We start from the raw sequence: 22,350 nt of genomic DNA, 5'->3' as shown, positions 1-22,350 counted from the left end.
ATTAACACTAGATATACGGAGCACAGAAAACAGCTGTTTTATATTAGTTTATAAAAGTAATAATAAGACATTTATTCTGATCTTTAACAAGTGTTATTGTAACATTTGCCGTAAGTAACATATAAATTGAATAAATAACTCATAAATGTATCTTTACGATACGAATAATCGTAAATGAAAAATTTAGTGAATCTGGTGTTAGTGACGAAGAATTGCTACTCAACGTAGCTACGAAAGAAATAAACTCTGTTAAACTCTGTCGTTTGTAAAACAGTTAAATTCTGATCGGACGAGATCTCGATCTGGAAAAATCGTATTCGTCAATGTTTATTTCCTTTGTATATCTTTGGATCGTTCGTGCGTTTCTAAATAAATTATCTGAATGCCCCGAACGATACACCTCACCCTTCCGACACAAGATTGACAAAACATGATCGATGCGCCGCGACGACCACCTTTTGTCGGACGTCTTTTTTGTTGCAGCCGACGTCGTCGTACGATAGATATAGCAAACGCGTGCGGTTTGCGCGAGTGTGAGCAACGAGTGGAAGGGAGTGCGAAGCGTGCGAGCTGTCCCTCCCTTCCTCTCGCGCGTCAGTATAACAAAGTGGAGTGCTATACTGCACTTATTCTTCGGTTATAGCTATGTAATCCGGGATTAGCATCGAACGAACACGTTATCAAACGCAGTGCTTTAAATCTGATTCACGCTGGAACTTAGGCAAATCTTTTCGGACTATTCTATGATGCATCGTTCCGTCTGCGGATGATTTTCTCTTGACGCATAGCGTGCGGTTCATAGCAAGAATTGTTTAGTGCAAGAAATCAATGCATTTCTTCAATCGATTGTGAGAATACGTTTTCCTTTAATCTGATTTATGTCGGTTGTATGTTGAATTCTCGGTACTATAAAAACTTCGAAACGAGTAAATATGCGAATAACAATATATTTAATCCCTGATCTTCCATCTTTCTTTCCGATACTTCATAGAAACATTAAACTTTACGTTAAAATCGAGCATTTACTCGAATTTGTTCGAAATGTAAATATTAATCAAGATATAATAATTAATACTATATAAATATAGTACCTTAATACTATATAGATATTAATTTACATATATATTAATACTATATTAGATAATTTATCCTTAATACTTTTATAGAGAACACGTGAAGATCTATCAATGGATGAGAAAGAAAATACAATTTTATTGAAAGGATTTTTTAAATAACCTTGATCATCTTTTTTTAGTAGGCAACAAGTTCTTTGTTAATCCTTTTACTGCAATTTGCTGTCGTATAATCAATGAGCAACTTTTGTTTGAACAATTTTATGCAAAAATATTTCACTTTCAGAGGAAGTTATTTCTTTTCATTCTCCTATGTCCTACACGACCTTCTCGATTTTACACGCGTTAGCGGTGAACTGATAAAGAAATTCTTCAAACAGAAGTTGCTCGGTAATTCTACGATTACAAATTGCAACAATAACATTGATAAGAAATATTATATTTAATAGAGAACTGAAGATTATTTAACAGAAAACTGAAGATTACTCAACAGAAAATCTTAAGATTATACAACAGAAAATCTTAAGATTACTCAACAGAAAATCTTAAGATTATTCAACAGAAAATCTTAAGATTACTCAACAGAAAATCTTAAGATTACTCAACAGAAAATCTTAAGATTACTCAACAGAAAATCTTAAGATTATTCAACAGAAAATCTTAAGATTATTCAACAGAAAATCTTAAGATTACTCAACAGAAAATCTTAAGATTATTCAACAGAAAATCTTAAGATTACTCAACAGAAAATCTTAAGATTACTCAACAGAAAATCTTAAGATTATACAACAGAAAATCTTAAGATTATTCAACAGAAAATCTTAAGATTACTCAACAGAAAATCTTAAGATTACTCAACAGAAAATCTTAAGATTACTCAACAGAAAATCTTAAGATTATACAACAGAAAATCTTAAGATTATTCAACAGAAAATCTTAAGATTACTCAACAGAAAATCTTAAGATTACTCAACAGAAAATCTTAAGATTACTCAACAGAAAATCTTAAGATTACTCAACAGAAAATCTTAAGATTACTCAACAGAAGATCTTAAGATTATTCAACAGAAAATCTTAAGATTATTCAACAGAAAACAAAATTATTTAAACTCTTTTCAATAAAATTGTTCGTACGCATGTCATAGATAAAAAACATTAAGATGTAATTGGAACGAGTAATCCAGATAGTACTGGAAAGAAAATAAGAAAATACTCGAGGAGGAACACTCACCGATACCCTTTTGCCAAAGCCAAGGAAGGACAGCTTTCTCCTGGTGTTCTCCATCGTTCACCAGTCGCGGTAGCTGCCGGGAACAGCTATCGGTTTAAGGTGTCGTCTTTTTCCTGGGTGCTCGGCCGATTCTGAGACGGGACGGCGATGTCCACATGTGGAGGAGTCGCTGAGATGGCAGCTCCGTTCTGCTAGCTGCAACAATCAACGACGATCGGTTGTTACGCGTTTAGTTTCCTTTTGCTGCTTCCGATCCTGGCTTCGAACGAGACCGCGGTCGCGGCTTATCATCTCACATACACGTTCATGTCAAGTTTTCTAAAGGCGTATCGCGACTTCCTGAGAACATCGCGCGGCGGCAATCTCGAGCATGTCATTTTCTACGAAGGAAGGATGAGCGCGAACGATAACTCGCGACACGCATGGGGAAACCTCGCGGTGATCGCGTTTGCGTCTAACTTCTCGCGAAGTATGTACACGCGTACGAATCGAACCTGTAAAATGCATTCTACTCGAGCCGACAGTTTCGTTTCGTAATGATAAGGCGGCCGGCGATATGGTTTATCGAGGAAAGAAACGAAAAATAGGAACAATGAACAGGTTTATCGAGAATACCGGCGCCAGATGCCAGGTGCGTGCTCGATGCTATTATTTAGGATGTCCCGTAAGTTCTTTCCTTTTTTCTTTTTTTTGATGCGAAATGATCACACGATATTTGTTGTTTAAGGTTGATTTATCGAGTTATATACGAACCGTTCTGCTCTATTACCTTCTTCCATCTTTCAGGAAGCCTCATTATGCCGTATTTCCAAGATCGTTGAGGCTTATTTGCAAAATATTGATCAAGGTGCGTTTTTATTTCGCTTACGAATTTAAACCGTTTTTCACGGGGAGAATGTTTTTAACGAGAAGAACACAGAATTTGTTACGAGAAGAAGTAATAATCGGATGGAGCAATGTCTGGGGAGTACGGAGGATGAGGTAGAACGTCCAAAGCAAACTGCAATAATTTTTGTTTTACGACCAACGCAACATGCGGTTTTGCGTTGTCGTGATGAAAATTTGACGGTGTGGAACTTCGAAGCGGTTCACATATCCCATCTTGATTAACCCCTTAATGCACAATTTAAAAAAAAAAAACCGACCAAAAGAAATCAATTTTTTTTATCTAAGAAAATACATATTTGGACCTTAATTTCAATAAATATTTAAAAAAAATGCAAAAATTACTAAAAATTCAATAAAAATAGTGGATAAATAATTATAGTGAATATTGAATCGCATTGCAGATCGAATTTTGTACCCATCGTACTGTTTTTCATATATTCGAATCTGAACATTTTAGCGACATAAGTTGCGACGCCGACCGTATATATACGGGTCGGCACATTTTGGCCGGTTTTGCACGCCCGTGTTAATACGTTTCTGCGCGTTAAGGGGTTAAATGCTTATGTACCGTTGTTCCGGGTATGTTAGTGGCATCTGCTATCTCGCGCACGCTATATCGCGAATTTTCAGCGAGCATATCTTTGATAAGGTCCGCGTCCGTCGTCGTTGGACGGCCGCTGCGATCTTCATCTTTCAAATCACAATTGTCAGCTCTAAATCTCTTAAACCAATTGCGGGCTGTCCTGATAGTCGTAGAACCATCACCGTAAACGGTACAAATCTCGTTTGCAGTGTCCTTTGGCCTATCACTTTTTTGTTAAAGCAACGAAGCATAAACATTCCGCAAATATGCTTCTTTTGGCTATCCATATTGAACGGCGTAGAAAAAATTTTATAAGGAACTTTGTCACCCACGAAACGTATCCTAAAAGAGCTCTGGGACGACTGAAACCGATACCCTAAACAGCCAAGAGATAAGCCTGCACTCACTCACTCACTCAGTCAGTCTCTCAATTGTCTTCAATTTCAAGTGTCTTTAATTTGGGAAGAGGAGGTACGATTATTCGAGCCTTGCGGCTCATTTTTATGTTATAGTTATCGATTCTCAACAATAAAAACGATCTACAAGGCTCGAATAATCGCACGTTCTCTTCCCAAATTGTCCATTTTTGATGAACAATCTAAGGCTAAATAAGGTCGAATTTACTGTATCGTTTTTAATTCCAAGGTTCAAGCCTTCAATTAAACGAACGAAATCTGTAACGAATTAACCCTTTGCACTCGAAGCCGCTTCAACTGTGAATCTATAACAATTTTTCTGCCTTACAGTATTTCCATTTTATATAACGAAGTGCATTTATTAATATATGAAACTGAGTCTCGCGATTTATACAACAGTTACGCTTTTAATGATCTTCAAAAAATCTAAACATTGACAATATAAAAATGATCTTGGAACGTGATACAACAATCTCAGTGGTGCCTCAGAGTCGCCACTCGAGTGCAAAGGGTTAAAAGTAAAAAAAAATGGCATCGGGCAAGATGTACATATGAGCCGTTTATTTTGAAAGTGGCATAAATCACTTTGTTTTTAAGTCGATATATTTAAGGGTTTGCGTTTTAACACGTTTAAAAATATGGATGCTAACTTTCGAGAAGATTTACTTGTATTTGTTATCTCAGGATACTGATATTTTTCTCGGTATAAATAATTTCGTATAAACATTAAAAAATCACCACTTTTCATTACGGTAAAGCGACTTATGCCACTTTCAAAATAAACGGCTCATTTGTCGCTTCTTCACTTCGAGATACGCGAATATGCTCGTCGATGGAAACCAAAGGCTAGACGAAAGCGACACGATCTGAAAATTGGAATTTGCTCTCGATCAGAAATGTTTCCCGAATCCTTGCAAGGACACGAGAAATCCTTCTACGTTTTTGTGCTTGCAAACTGAAAAATCCAAAACTGTTTGACAATCACGACTACAGTGGTATTCTCGATTGTGTCAATATCGGAGCAGCGTCGGTTCGTGGAAAGATTACCAGGCTATGGTAATATTGTAATTATCAGAACACACTGTCCACAAGTACTAGGGTAAATTTGTCTTTACGACGACGAGCGTAGTCGAATACACGGAATAGAGAAATAATAGCTCAATAATAGGATATTAATGACATCGACGGTCGTATCTATCGACACCGAATGCACATTTTTCAATTATCAAAATGATAAACGCGCTTTCAGCGGAAATGATTGAATAAATTACGTTACTGGGACACAAACGTACTATTAATTAAAACTGTACGAAATCTAAATAAATTGTATCTCTTCTCACTTTTATAATGCAATCCACATCGGTCAATTTCCATTCATTTTCCATTCGTAGCACTAAATAAATTGTGTCTTCTCACTTTTATAACGCAATGCACATCGGCCAATTTCCAATTTCATTTTCCATTCGTAGCTCTAAATAAATTGTATGTTCTCACTTTTATAACGCAATGCACACACGTCTGCCAATTTCCAATTTCATTTTCCATTCGTAGCTCTAAATAAATTGTATCTTCTCACTTTTATAATGCAATCCACATCGGCCAATTTCCAATTTCATTTTCCATTCGTAGCTCTAAATAAATTGTATGTTCTCACTTTTATAACGCAATGCACATCGGCCAATTTCCAATTTCATTTTCCATCCGTGGCTCGACCAGCTACTAACAATCTTTTTCTCACGAAGCCAAATATTGTCACGCAAGCCGTCACGTTAATTAAGTAACGTATATATATATATATATAAGACCTTCTTGCCCGCATGTTAACGAATTAGCTGTGTTTGACGAGTAAACTCGTCATGGAGAAACGGCAGTATTTTAGTGGAAACAAAAACATATTCTCAAATTTCAAGATATTTAGAATATTTTGAGGCATGCGGTATATGTTAATGTTAAGTGAATAAATAAATGTTAGTAATAAAATTAATTTTATAAAATGAAACCGTCTTTTTCATCCAATATCTTAACAGCGAAACTTACTCTTGACGAGTATACTCGACATCGCTCGATTCTCGCGACACATATGGGTGCGCGCTTCGAAAAAAAGGCGCCACAGCTAACTGGTTAATAAAACGTCACCATTGCGCATGGCGAGGATCCGGCATTATATGTAGCAATAGACTAAATGTAATATATTCTTATCTGTACAGTGAAGGAGAACGAATCCCGCAGATAAAATGTCATTATTACTACTATTACTATTATTATTATTATTATTATTACTATTATTATTATTACTATTATTACTATTATTACTATTACTATTATTATTACTATTACTATTATTATTACTATTACTATTATTATTACTATTACTATTACTATTATTATTATTATTGTTATTATTATTACTATTACTATTACTATTATTATTATTATTATTATTGTTATTATTATTATTATCGATTCAACCTTTCCCCTTCCCTCAACTCTGCCTGGCTTCCGTGACGGCGGAAATAAAAACTATCCCTATTGCATGGGAGATAATTGGCGATCGGAGAAAATGTCGCGATACCAGATACAAGGTATTTCCGTACAGACCTTAAAAGTGAAACGTCGGTGTGTAGCGTGTCACGGGGTCGACGCGGACGACGAGAACGATCGGAATCGCGAGCGATCGCGGTAGCGCTTGTTCGCGAACTAAAGGAACGCGGCGATCTTCGGTTCGCCGTCAAGATCGCGATCGCGATGGGGAGGCGACGCTACAACGACGGTAACCGACCGACTGACTGACTTGCCGTTCGAGGCTGCCAGTGACTATACTAACGGCAGAGCGACACACGTCCGTGTCCAGAAGAGGGACCGTTTCCAATGGAACTCGACGAATAACGTCCCGATGCCGGCATTAAACGCGGACGCGCGATGGCCAGTGGCGTAACACGTTCGCCGCACTCATGGCTACATATATGAGCCGTTCATTTTGAAAGTGGCATAAGTCGCTTTACCGTAATGAAAAGTGGTGATTTTTTAATGTTTATACGAAATTATTTATACCGAGAAAAATATCAGCATTCTGAGATAACAAATACAAGCAAATCTTCTCGAAAGTTAGCATCCATATTTTTAAACGTGTTAAAACGCAAACCCTTGAATAGAATATATTTATATATATACAAACATATTCTAAAATATAGTAAAAATATAGTAGAAAAATATAGTAAAAAAATATAGTAAAAATATAGTAAAAAAAATATAGCAGAAAAAAAATATATATATATATTACTATATTTTTACTATATTTTAGAATATATTTATATATATAATATAAATATATAATATATAATATCGACTTAAAAACAAAGTGACTTATGCCACTCTCAAAATAAACGGCTCGTATGTATGTATAACGCGTTGCACGGGACGTCGCGTTGTGTTATAAAAGAAAATCGGTGGTCCAAAAATTTTTTGACACGTTGTAGGAATTCTCGCGAGTATTATGACTCGTGTTGTCTACCATAGGCTACCGTAGTTTCATTCTCCGTAGGAATCCGAGAGATTTCCTGGAAGCAATCAAGAGCGCGATTTTAGGTTGCCACGTCGATCGGTAGTTCGATGCATCCACCGTCTATCGTGTACCCCATATCCCACACCATTTCCGTGTAACACGAAACCCGCGCTTTGTTTCATCGGATACCCTCTTTCGGAATATTCCAGATATTATTACGCGTGCTAACGTGGCTACCTCGACTATAGAATTTTGCAAGCTCGCGATTCGAGAGAGAAATATAATTCGCAGATTCTACAGAAAAAGGGACGATTTGGGAGAAGGAGATACGATTATTCGGCTCGTTTTTATAGTTACCGATTGTCAACAACTATAAGAACGAGCCGAATAATCGTACACCCGCTTCCCAAATTGTCTATTTTTGTGCGCGATCTGACCGCGAATTAGGGAGAAATTACCGTACCTTCTATCCTCGAATTGTCGAAATTTGATCCAAATTTCCTCTCCTCGAATTGTCGAAATTTGACCCAAATTTCCTCTCCTCGAATTGTCGAAATTTGACCCAAATTTCCTCTCCACAAAATGTCGAAATTTGACTCAAATTTCCTCTCTGCTCAAATTTCCTTCGACCGGAGGAGATCCAACGTGTTTTTTACCCTCCGCTTCGGAGATTTTCCTTTTTTTATTCTCAACGATCCCGAGATCGACAGTACATAATGGAAATTTACAACGCCTTCCGCGATTCGAGAAATATAATTCGCAGATTCTACAGAAAAATGGACGATTTTAGAAGAAGAAATACGATTATTCGGCTTGTTTTTATAGCTACCGACTGTCAACGATTATGAAAACAAACCGCAAGGCTCGAATAATCGTATCTCCGCTTCTCAAATTGTCCATTTTTCTGCGCAATCTGACCGCGAATTATGCGCGAAATTGTTGAAATGTCACCCAAAAATTTCCTCTCTGCCCAAATTTCCTTCGACCGGAGGAGATCCAACGTGTTTTTTACCCTCCGCTTCGGAGATTTTCCTTTTTTTATTCTCAACGATCCCGAGATCGACAGCCCATAATGGAAATTTACAACGACTTCCGCGATTCGAGAAATGTAATTCGCAGATTCTACAGAAAAATGGACGATTTTAGAAGAAGAAATACGATTATTCGGCTTGTTTTTATAGCTACCGACTGTCAACGATTATAAAAACAAACCGCAAGGCTCGAATAATCGTATCTCCGCTTCTCAAATTGTCCATTTTTCTGCGCAATCTGTCCGCGAATTATGCGCGAAATCGTCGAAATTTCACCCAAATTTCCTTCGACCGGAGGAGATTCAACGTATTTTTTACCCTCCGCTTCGGAGATTTTCTTTGCTTTATTTTCAACGATCCCGAGATCGACAGCCCATATGATGGAAATTTACAACGCCTTCCGCGATTCGCGCGTGACTCGCAACTCGGTACAAGTTATTACAATTTATTACTTACGCTACGAATCGACTCGATGATTTACAACCGCTCGTGAGTCACCGGATACGACGTTCGCTTGGTAGTGTAAATGGGAAAACACGTGGCTATGCCGCCCTACGCCTAATCGAGACGTCTTCTTCAACGCGGCGAGAAAAGGTTCGGGGATTATCTCGACGGCGATCGACGAGTGCGCGAATACCGGGTGACCCTGACCGAATATGTTTGGTAGCGGATTAGATTCCTGCGAGTTTTTCTGCGTTGCAGAAGTTACTCGAAGATACAAACCGACGCGAAGGCAGTTTAGGAGTAACGAATCGGAAACGAGAAATACGCGCTCGGCAGAAAAAAATCTGCGAACGCCTTTTAAAACGGAATAACTTTTTATCAATGTGAACTGAAAATGACTTGATATGTTTTTTTTTTTAGATGTTACAAGTAAACTAGCTTATTAAAGAACGAGTAAAAAGATTTATGCAAAAATTGTCATTGGTTGTGGAACGACGACAAGAATAAAAAGACGATGTCGTCTCGATGCTGTTACAAGCTCGGATAAATATTATTCAAAATATATAGTTCCTTTATTTTTTGTTATCGTTCCATAAATAAATAAAACAACCAATATAAATAAACGTATAAATATATAAACAAACAAAATAAACAAGTAACCAATTGCAATGTTTGCAAGAATTTCTTTCGCAAATTATCTAGTAAAGTGGTTCTAATCAATATAAATAAACGAATAAATATCTAAATAAGCCAAATAAATAAGTAACCAATTGCAATGTTTGCAAAAATTTCTTTCGCAAATGATCTGGTAAACTGGTACTAATCAATATAAATAACCGTATAAATATATAAATAAACAAGTAATCAATTGCAATGTTTGCAAAAATTTCTGTCGCTAATTATTTAGTAAACTGGTTCTAATCAATATAAATAAACGTATAAATATCTAAATAAACCAAATAAATAAGTAACCGATTGTAATTTTTGCAAAAATTTCTTTCGCAAATGATCTAGTAAACTGGTTCTAATCAATATAAATAAACGAATAAATATCTAAATAAACCAAATAAATAAGTAACCAATTGCAATGTTTGCAAAAATTTCTTTCGCTAATTATCTAGTAAACTGGTTCTAACCAATATAAATAAACGTATAAATATATAAACAAACCAAACAAATAAGTAACCAATTGCAATATGTTTGCAAAAATTTCTTTCGCAAGTGATCTAGTAAACTGGTTCTTCAAACAAAAAGTGTTCCAAGTCCAATTTGAAAAGGATGAATGAGAAATCAAGATGCATTGTTCATTTTTTCCACTGTTTTAAGCCTTTCATGCATAAATCGAGTTTTCCGAGGGGAAAGCTTCTTATTTTTCAGTACTTCCTCGTCCACAAAAGGTTACACGGCGTGCGACAATTCCGTCTGCACCAACCTAATATAATATGTATGTACTTCGGTTGGATCGCGCGGCGTTGAAACACGGGGCTTAACATCGTTCGTCTTCTCGCTCATCTCTAATTACACGTTGGGATCCGATTGGTGTGACGCAACGAAATGCCTGGGCTAGCGCGTGGTACTACTGCGAGCCGTGTGCCACCGCCGTTGCCGCCGTATCCCAGCGTGCTCCACCACACCACCGCACCGCCGTCGCCGCCGTCGCCGCCGTACCCCAGCGTGCTCCACCACACCGCCGCACCGCCGTCGCCGCCGTACCCCAGCGTGCTCCACCACACCGCCGCACCACCGCCGCGCCACGCAGCTCCGAAGGAAAGAAGAAAAGAAAGGGACCCTTTCTGCGAAAGGAACGCGACGTTGCCTGCCTCTCCGCTCTCTCCTCCGGTGATACGCGTGGGCGACAACAGTCTTTCCTCCCCTCGTTCCGTATCGTCTGATCGTGTCTCACGGTTCTCCGAGCAGCGAATAAAACGATTTAAGATAAACGTACCTACTATGGTATTTATTGTTGAATATTTACACTACCGTTGCGGTGGATCGACGTTACCCAGATAACGTTATTAACTTTGAAATATTTATTTAACACGGATAAAAAATAATACGAGTAAACTACGAACAAATACGAGCGTGCGACCCGCTATGGTGCAGTAAATTCTCCCTAATCGACGCTCAGATTTTAATTTAACCCTTTGCACTCGGCACGCCGTATTAACTGTAAATTTGAATTAACTTTCCCGATTAATGGTATTTTCATTTTAATGACAAAGCGCATTTTATGCATATGAAATTGAGTCTTGTGACTCGTACAACGGTTAGGCTTTTAACAATTCTTTATACGTCAGCTTTGTTATTACAAAAATGATTTTGGAACGTGGTGTAACAATTTTCAGCAATTTTCAGACTCGAGTCACCACTCGAGTGCAAAGGGTTAAGATTTGAATTTGGGAAGAGAAGATACGATTATTCGAGCCTTGCACCTGGTTTTTACAGTTGTTGACAATCGGTAACTATAAAAACAATTCGCGAGGCGTATAATAATCGTATCTTCTATTCCCAAATTGTCCATTTTTTTTTGCGCAATCTGAGCGCGAATTAGGGAAAAATTAGTTAAATAGTTTAGAAAAAATGTAGTATCTAAAAGTGAACGAAAATTCTGTTGCTCAATCGGCAATTATAAAAATGAGCCGCAAGGCTCGAATAATCGTATCTCCTCCTCCAAAATCGTCCATTATTGTTCGATTAGGGTGAATTTACCGTACATCGTTTTCGCACCGTGTCCCCGTGTTCCATAAATCGGGGGAATGAGAAAACTAAGAGGTACGCGATATGGAACAGCATGTTTTTGTTCGGCTCAGTATTCGCATAAACATTTTTATTCGCAATTAAGGTACGCGATATGAAACAGCATGTTCAGCTCAGTATACGAATCAACATTTTCATTCGCAATTAATTAATTATTCAATAATTAATTAACAATATTTGTTAAGCGAGCGTTACTGTACTGTTTCAACTGTACGATGAAATTCGTGTACAAAAATACTAATAATAATTTACATTATTAGCATATTATTATTATATTAATAATAATAATTTACCCTTATAAGCGAGGTAGACCAGGTTGGTTGGAAAAAAGCACCGACTTTGAAACTGTTTACATATGCGATTAATGTTTTACATACAAATCGCAAACCGTACTGTAATTTGGTATTTAATAACAGTTGCTTTTATCTCACCAATATTTCTGGCGGAAAGTCAACCTTCCGTAATGGCAGCCACCGAGGATGCACACCACTTTCGAACTACACGATCCACTGGACGAAAACCGACTAATCTTGAAATATTGTCCAGCAGGTCGGGAAAGACACGAAATCGTGTACCGTGAGCACGTGGTCGGCCGGTCGCGTGTCCGAGAGGCATTCGTCGAACGGCCCTCTTCGAGAGCCATCTTTGGCCGGCGAGGTCCGCGGCCGGGTAATTGAAAATTGAAATTAACGCCGACTTTATATCGGAGTAGTGTGTCCGGGAACGAAAATAGAAGCGAGACACACTCGCGGCAATTGCCGTGACGCACGACCCCTTTCCAATTAGCCCTTGCATCGTCTCCGAGCGCCATTCCTGGCTTTCGAATTCGTCGCTGTTAACGAACCAATTAATAATTACGTTATGGATTTTGCTAACGGCGTTCGCCGCCGGCAAACACGATCTCTCGTCGTTTCGACGGAACGATATATTGGGTTGGGGAATAAGTTCGTAGCGTTTTTATATTTTTTATTTTTACGAGCCTGTGTGCCGCGTGCTCGTCGTGTTTTCGTGATTACTCGGTCTCGGGCTTCGTCTACGGGGGTTTTGATTGCGTTTCGCACACTTGCCTCGACAACCTAGACCCTGCCGAGATCCTAGGTTGTACTTACACGACCTCCGTTACGAGGATTAACGATACGATTATACATAGAACAATGCGTTTAGAACAGGTAGACCGCGTTAGGTCGTTGTCGGTCAGGTTCATTGATGTTTCTAATTGTAAACTTCGAATTCACACCCAAGGAATCTTCACAAACTAGCAACTTACTACCAACTTCAATGCATTTATCCGTGAAATATTGGGTTGGGGAATAAGTTCATAGCGTTTTTATATTTTCTTTTATTTCACAACGATTTTTTGCTGTTTGACAAAGTGTATAATATTCATTCGATAGGGCTGTTTCCGCTCTACAAAACTGTGCTAATCGTCTTTTTGAGTAATTTAATTTTTTATTACTTTCGAGGCTTAGAAATGGAATATCCAGGAGGTAAAAAGCAACATTTTCGACACCTTCTCTTCTTCGCTTTTCATCGAGGCCAAAAAGCTGCTGAAGCAGCCCGGGACATTTGCAACGTATACGGAGAAGGTGTCATAGGAGAGTCTATACAGCACGGAAATGGTTTGCGAAGTTCAAAAATGGCGATTTTGACGTCGACGACACGCCCCGCAGCGGAAGATCTTCCGAATTCGGCGAAGAGCGTCTCGAAGCACTTTTGAAGGAGGACGGTCACCGAACAAGTCGTGAATTGGCCGAAAAAATGAACTGCGATCATAAAACGATTCTCGATCATCTTCATTCAATGGGATTTGCCGAAAAATTGGGAGCCTGGGTTAAATTCAATTTCAGAAGGTCTTCCGCTGCGGGGCGTGTCATCGACGTCAAAATCGCCATTTTTTAACTTCGCAAACCATTTGCGTGCTGTAGACTCGCCTATTCTCCGTGTCCGTTGCAAATGTCCCGGGCTGCTCTAGCAGTTTTTTGGCCTCAATGAAAAGCGAAGAAGAGAAGGTGTCGAAAATGTTCAATGGGATTTGCCGAAAAATTGGGAGCTTGGGTGCCTCGCGAGCTTAACGAAAACAACAAAGTAAATCGCTTTTGATAAAAACGCTACGAACTGATTCCCCAACCCAATAAATTGTAATTTTAGTGAAAACAAAAACATATTCTGAAATTTCAAGATGTTCAGAATATTTTGAGGCCAATCCTACACGAAAGTGTTTACTTAATTGTTATAAGAATAAGATTAGAAAAGAATCACGATATAGCAAGGTTATTTTAATACCATTCTGTAGCAGCAATTTGAATTTTTAACTATTATAAGTATTTGATATTTCCTGCATTTTTCGTTTATTATGTATGCGGTATATGTTAATGAAAAGTGAATAAGTAAGTATTCGTAATAAAATTGTTAATTTTATAAAAAAAAAAACGTCTCTTTGATCCGATATTTTAGCAGCGACACTTACTCCGTGTTTGACGAGTATACTCGTCATTTAACGAAATTATTAATTATTTAACGAAAACAACAAAGAAAATCGCCTTTAAATTGCTTGATAAAAACGCTACGAACTTATTCCCCAACCTAATATATACAATTTCCGCGAGTGAAAAGTAAATCCGTTCGACACTGTCGCGATCGCGCTACTTCGAACGTCCTCGATCTTACAAAACTTACGCAGTTTCCTAATTTCCGGAGCCACGCATCCGGCCGTCACCGTACGATTGGCATCTCGCGATGCAGGCGAGAACTGCGTCGGGAACCGAGGAACCGATTTCGGCCGAAATTTAATCGGATGGTTGCGATGGCGCAGCGACAGCGGTCGATGTCGTTGCGTTAAGTCACCGAGGTCTACGTGATTTCAATTTCTTCGGGTATCTGCGGATCGTGCTTCGCCGCCGAAAAAAGAATGGAATGCGAACGCGAATGGAATAGAGAGGGAGAGAGACAGATAAACCGCTTGTGCGCCACTTGCGGGCTTCTTTATCTCTCGCATTTTATTGGCCGCTACTTGGTTTACCGCGCCTTCGCGTCGTTTGATTTACGACCCCCTCGATGAATCGCCGCATCGCGACGATTCAATTTGCTTTTTCTTCTCGATCACGGCACCGTAATCCGAAAAACCGATTAGTTTTCTAAACGTTCGCCGGCGTTCGGAAATGGACGTAAATCCACGGCGGCGATTAAAGCTCGCGACGTTAACCCTTTCGCTCCGAACGACGGATATATCCGTCATCCATATGAACACTCGCGGAGCCGAACGCCGGATATATCCGACATCCACATGATCGCCCTCTGAGGACGAACGCCGGATATATCCGACATGCTGGTAAAATCGCGACCTAATTTTTGGACCGCACCGCCTCTTGTTACTATTGCGTGAATCTTTTGACGAAACAAACAAACGACAGTCCGAAATAAACGACACACCATTCAAGTTATATTTGTTCTACCTGCATTTCCCATTATTATTGTGTTACATGTCATAAAGGGATAGAAAATCGAAAGTACTAACTTTAGGACTAATTATTATGTATTATGTTTTGTATTATGAATATTATGTTTTATTTTATTACTGTATATTATATATTATTTCTTCACTTTTTCCATTGTTAATGAAACTTTTTTTACCTATTAAATCACTTTATACCTTATGCAGAAATTATAACTATATTGTTTTAAAGAAAAATCCCTTTTCTTCCCAAATACACTATCCACGCGCAATGTGCACAATTTCGGCGGGTGGTTCCGTTCAGGAGGGGCGCTACGGCGGACTGAACCGCCGTAGCGAAAGGGTTAAACGCTGCCGCGGGCAAACCGCGACGTGAACGTGAACGACAGCTTACGAGCGAGAATAAAAATCGGACGAGAAATCGAAGGGTTTTTACAAAACTTCGAGCTTCGCGTCGGTTATCGTTGAAAAAGTCCGTAATATGCACATCATTCGCGAAACATTGCGTAGTGGCCTCGCGATCTCCGCGAGCAAACAAAACACCGCAACGCAACGTTGCGGACGTAAAATAAACAGCTGATTACGTTCGCGATCCGTCAAGTATTTTGTCGTGACTCGGGGACCGATTGCCGACCGAATTGCCTCCGTGAATCACGCCGGAATAATTATCGCATAAGGTAAACCTTCGAGCGTAACCGCGGTAACACGTTCAGTTTACGCGTTTTGCTCGTCGCGAACCAAATCTAAACGTTGCGAATCGCGACGTGTATTTGCCGTTCAGATGGAAACGGAACGGACGAATCGAGCGAGAGCAAGCTCGTGAATGTAAATGTGTTTACTTAATGGGCAGAGCCCTTTAAAATATTATATGAGCCGTTCATTTTGAAAGTGGCATAAGTCACTTTGTTTTTAAGTCGATATATTTAAGGGTTTGCGTTTTAACACGTTTAAAAATATGGATGCTAACTTTCGAGAAGATTTACTTGTATTTGTTATCTCAGGATACTGATATTTTTCTCGGTATAAATAATTTCGTATAAATATTAAAAAATCACCACTTTTCATTACGATAAAATACTTATGCCACTTCCAAAATAAACGGCTCATATATAGGTGTCCTAAAATTATGGTACTTTCGGGAAACTAGAGATTCCTGAGGTTATTCGTAGCAACTTTTCCCTTTACAAAAATGTTCTCCGAGGCATCGTTAACGAGTTATTAACGAAAAACACTGGCCAATGAGAGGCGAGCTCGGCAGCCGTGTGGCGACCAAGCCAACGAGCGCACAGAGCCTAGTTCCGCTCATTGGCTCGGTCGGCTCGCGCCAGCTGAGCTGGGATTCGACCGCCTCGACCGCTGGCGCCGTTGACTCGGCCGCCTCGCGCCAGCCGCGAGCTCGCCCCTCATTGGTCATTGTTTTTCCTCAATAACTCGTAAACGATGCCTCGGAGACAATTTTTGTAAAGGAAAAAGTTACTTCAAATCGCCTCAGGAACTCCTAATTTTCCGGAAATACCATAATTTTGGGACACCCCGTATATAAATATATATTTTATTTATATAATTGATGTTTGATAATTGATCATTTAATTGATAGTTATTGATAGTTATATAATAATAGTTTATATAATTGATTGTTTTATTTGCTGTTTGATTTGTTAATATATCTAAAAAGATCAAACAGCAAATGAAACAATGACAAGATCACATAATGACAAGAATACTGCTTAATTCTTGCCAAAGCTAGCTAAAAATCTCGAATCGAAAGGTACTGAAATAACTAAAAAAGAAAAAAGATGTAACATGTCACTATATCGCTTGAGACATTTGTGACGATTCTAACGACGCAATTTCGTTGGACCGTGAACTGTACAATGAAATTCCCATACAAGAGTACGATTCAGCCTTACATACGAGATAGACTGGCGTAGTTTGAAAAAGAGCACCGACTTGGGGACCGTCCACATATGCGATTAATGTTTTACATATATGTAAATTGCGAACCGTGCTGTAAGCGCGACGATATTACCTGCTCCACGTTACCTGCTGTCGCATTCAAGATTCCTTTCCCTAAGTCGAAAGTCCCCAACGGCTCGCGCGTGGCTCTATAGACGGACGCCAAAAATTGACCAAATCCTCGGCGGGGAATCCGATGCGAATCGTTCGCGAATACGTGGCGTTCTTCGCGGGACTGCGACGCGATCCGCCGCCGCCGCGTTGGAAATCGTTTCTGACTGGCGGTCGTAATTGCCGGAAATTGTGCCGCGAACGCGAAAGACGCGTTCGTGTTCGCGCGGAGGCTCGTTCGCCGACTGGTGTCCAATTCCGAGGCAGGGACCAACGTGACAACGGGACAAGCATTCGAAGCAGACGAACGAACGCAAACGAAGGAGAACCAGGCGTTCCGATGAAAAGATCTTGCGAGAGACAACCGGCCTTTTGTAGTCGCCTAAAGGAACTGGAACCCTCTTTTGTTCTCGCGCCATCTGTCTGCCGGCGCGTTACGTCAAATTCTGTTTTCCACTGTGTTCATTCTTCTTTGTCGCCAAGGTAGTGTGTCGTTGTTCGTTCTATGCAAGATACTTTACCGCGCTCCGATGAACGTTATCAAATTCGAACGGACTCGTCGCCGACGAAATATCCACGGAAAACGCAACCGCAAAAGAGGGAAGTGTGCAAAGAGTGCAACAGCACAAAGCGTGCAACAAAATGTTAACTTGGATTAGGTTCTATCGGCGATTATATATATAATATTATATTAATTTTATTAATATTACAAATTATAAATATTATAAAATTTATATATATATATATTATATATATATATTAATTTTATAATATATATTAATAATAATATATTATATACATACTATATATTATAATAATATATATGTAATATATGTAATATAATATATATATATATAATAATAATATTATATATATATATAAAAATAATATAAAAGCGAGCCGATGTTGCCCAAATTATCCATTTTCGTGCAAGATCTGAGCGTCAATTAGGAAGAATTTATTTTCTATTTATTTGTTTATTTATATAAAATCGCCGATATAACCTAGTCCCGTTTTGTATGTTCGATTGTTATATTCTCTTGTCCATTTATATTGTACATTAGGGCTGCTCTATAGTCCGTTCAGTGAATAATAAACAGTAAACAATATTTACCTCGCCTGTCCCGCCAGGTTCGCGAAACGACTAACAATCGAATATTCTTGTCGGCCTATGAACAGTGTGACATAACCCAGACCTTGTTTACGTGTCACACGAAATCTTCTACCTGTACGAAACCAGTTCCTCGACTTGTCCAACGTAGCCCCGAGCACGTGGCATAGATACATACATGTCTGTGTAGATAGAGGTGTCGCCGTGCTTTGCATAGGATAGATTACAATAAATTTCAATATATATTAGTAATAGTTTGCATTCCGCGAAATTGTTACTTATTGCAATCTATCCTATGCAAAGTATATTAGTAGTATATTAGTATATTAGTAATATATAATATATAATATATGTATATATATACACACACCAATATACTAATATGCTATTTTTCGAATTCGATCAATTATACAAAAAAACCACCTGTATCGCACGCATAAATTAATATAATTTAATGTTGTTCTCGCTGTTATCGAATACCTTCCGTTTATGCGCATGGTATGCGATACTTTTTGCATCGTATCTTATTACTAATTGCCTTCTTAACCCGTAAATAATAATAATAATAATGATAATAATAATGATGATAATAATAATGATGATGATAATAATAATAATAATAATAATAATAATAATAATAATAATAATAATAATAATAATAATAATAATAATGATAATAATAATAATAATAATATGTGTCTGGAACAGCGATTACGGAACGTTAACTTTGCTGCTCGGTGTTTTTTTTTTGTTTTTAATGGAAATGAAGATATAACTATGCGTTAAATGATATGTATTCCTAGAATTCTTTGCACAACGAACTATCGTTAATAATCCAGCCGTTATCTACGAGGATTAAAAATACTCGAAAAGGCTTACCAATATGTTCTGCGAGACACACACAGCTGTGAACTTTAAATGTCAGTAATTCCCTTTAGGTACTCCACGGTAACCGATATCGCGCGTTATCGATCGTGCGTGCATGCACAAAACGAATTTTGCGTTCGAACAGATATCAGAACACGCGTCGAATTGATACGAGAAACGAGAGCTACCAGCGCCGATGAATTCCTTCGTTAAAAAATATTCGAGTTTCGTTGGTCGCTCCCGATCGTTGAATCCGAAATCTTTCGAACGATCGATACGATTGTACTTTTGAAATATATTCCCAAGTATATGTATAATACAAAATCATGCAACGATACGATCCACTGATTTAATGAAAAAAAATTCCCTAAGGAAGCAGGGTAGTGAAGTTGGAAGCACAGTAAACAAAAATGGACAATTTGGGTATAGGAGATACGATTATTCGAGCCTCGCGGCGCGTTTTTGTAATTGTTGACAATCGGCGACTGTAAGAACGAGCCGCGAGGCTACGGATAATCGTATCTTCTGGACAATTAAAGAGAATTTATTGTATTTGAAAGTGAGATACAGCAGAATTCACCACAATTGTCCTTCAGCTTGCAAACAAAAATGGACAATTTGGGAAGAGAAAATACGATTATTCGAAGTCTCGCGGCGCGTTTTTACAGTTGTTAAAAATCGGCGGCTATAAAAACGAGCCGCGACGCTCGAATAATCGTGTCTCCTTTTCCGAAATTGTCTCCTTTTCCATTTCTGTTTACAGTAAATTCTCCTTAATTGCCGCTCAGATTGTACACGAAAATGGACGATTTAGGAAAAGAAGATACGATTGTTATAGTTTTTATAGTTGCTGACAATCGTTAACTATAAAAACGTGCCGCAAGGCTCGAATGATCCGTTTCACCTCTTCCCAAATTGTCCACTTTTATTTCCCAACTGAGCATCAATTAGGGAGAACTTACTGTATACAGGGTGTCCCAAAATTATGGTATTTCCGGGAAATGAGGGGTTCCTGAGGTGATTTGTAGCAACTTTTTCCTTAGCGAAAATGCAATCCGCGGCTTCGTTTACGAGTTATTAACAAAAAGCAGTGACCAATGAGGAGCGAGCTCGCCTGGAGCTAGGCGGCCGAGCCGATCAGCGGAACTGGTCTTCGTGCGCTCGTTGACTGGGCCACCTCGCGCCAGCCGATCTCGCCTCTCACTGGTCAGTGTTTTTCGTTAATAATTCATTAACGATGCCTCGGAGGAAATTTTTGTAAAGGAAAAAGTTACTTCGAATAACCTCAGCAATCTCTAATTTGCCGGAAGTACCATAATTTTGGGACATCCTGTATGTGCACAGGAAGAGAATTTACGGTACATATTTTCGCGAATCTTTACGAGCTACGTATCTCACGGCCGAGAATCGTTATCACGAATCTGCTAGTCGCTTCCCGGTTGTCTGACTATAGAAATGTGTCGCAAGGCTCGAATGATCCGTTTCACCTCTTCCCAAATTGTCCATTTTTGTTTATAAACTGAGGGACAATTGGAGAGAGAATTTACCGTATCTTTACCTACGCGTGCAAGCTAACGCTCCGTTCGGCGCGCACCAGCATAATATTGGTAAATGTTTCACGAATTGCATGTATAATATAGCACGTCGACGAATATGACCCAGTAAAAGCCGATGAATAAGTAAATTCGTGTTACGTAGTGATATAGGCCTAGCCACGTTCCGTGTACCTTGTTGTGTCAACTTTTTATGTCCTGCCTCCGCTTTGAAATATTCAAACGCCGCGCGAGAGACCAAGCGAGTCGGGTGTCGGTCGTCCGTTCATTTCTTTTTTTCTTCCGTCGAGTGCTTGAAAAGTTGCGCGTTCGCTCGCTATTATGTCGAGTTATCGTTAATCGTTCAATTTACGTTGCAACTCGAAACCAGGCCTATGCTATTTCCAACGTCGCGTTGGATAGCGTACGATCCAGAGCAGGGAACGTAAAACATCGGCCGAGGGCAAAGACCGCAAAAACGTATGCGCGCGAACCGAGACGCCGGGCGTCGAAGATTTCGAAAATCAGGTCGAAAACCTCTGGTCCTTCTTTCTTGCACAACCTTGTGCCAGAAAAGGCTGCGAGAGAGGAGAAACTGGCCGCGTGCTCCTTTCTCCAGCGGCTGTATCGTGCCGGACCGTTCTCGGAACGCTTTGTTTCGACGATTTATTCGCGCGAAAGATATACAGTAAATTCCCTTCAATTTTCCTACAGCTCGTAAACAAAAATGGACAATTTGCGAAGACGAGATACGGCTCGTTTTTATAGTCGCCGATTGTCGACAATTATAAAAACGAGGCGCTAGGCTCGAATAATCGTATCTCCACTTCCCAAATTGTCCTTTTTTGCTTACGAGCTGAAGGAAAACTGTGGAGAATTTGCTTACAAGCTGAAGGAAAATTGTGGAGAATTTGCTTACAAGCTGAAGGAAAACTGTGGAGAATTTGCTTACAAGCTGAAGGAAAATTGTGGAGAATTTGCTTACAAGCTGAAGGAAAATTGTGGAGAATTTGCTTACAAGCTGAAGGAAAATTGTGGAGAATTTGCTTACAAGTTGAAGGAAAATTGTGGAGAATTTGCTTACAAGCTGAAGGAAAACTGTGGAGAATTTGCTTACAAGCTGAAGGAAAATTGTGGAGAATTTGCTGTACATGCTTGTATAACAAGCGATTAAAGTTTCGGGCTCCAACTTATTGCACAAATAATTGTAACTGTAATAAGATCGCGTTTCATTCGATTTCATTGACGAGAAATCGAAAATCAAGAATATTGATTTTCGAATCGTATAGCTTTGACCGGCTCGGCAGAAGGGTCAAAACATGCTTACAGATAATGTGTTCACATTAGGGGGCAAGTATTGTGTCAGACAGGTCTGATGAAACACTGAATGAAACTTG

At 39.0% G+C, this 22,350-nt stretch overlaps 1 protein-coding gene across 2 annotated transcripts in view; it reads right to left on the bottom strand.

Moving 5' to 3' along the window:
- Window positions 1-22,350, bottom strand: part of Ae2 (anion exchange protein Ae2) — a 105,858-nt gene that overhangs the window by 50,522 nt on the left and 32,986 nt on the right. The window contains exons 1-2 of one of the 2 annotated variants that reach the window (XM_076521865.1): window positions 6,790-6,977; window positions 2,305-2,499 (exon numbers count right to left, since the gene is read on the bottom strand). In XM_076521865.1, the coding sequence (XP_076377980.1) occupies window positions 2,305-2,358 (54 nt within the window). In that variant the 5' untranslated portion in view covers window positions 2,359-2,499; window positions 6,790-6,977. Of the gene's footprint in view, window positions 1-2,304; window positions 2,500-6,789; window positions 6,978-22,350 lie in introns of those variants that run through there. The other variant, XM_076521862.1, reaches the window with a different exon arrangement.

This window comes from Megalopta genalis, chromosome 1 (assembly GCF_051020955.1).
Source record: "Megalopta genalis isolate 19385.01 chromosome 1, iyMegGena1_principal, whole genome shotgun sequence".
NCBI lineage: Eukaryota > Metazoa > Arthropoda > Insecta > Hymenoptera > Halictidae > Megalopta > Megalopta genalis.
This window is presented reverse-complemented; position numbering and strand designations above follow the sequence as displayed.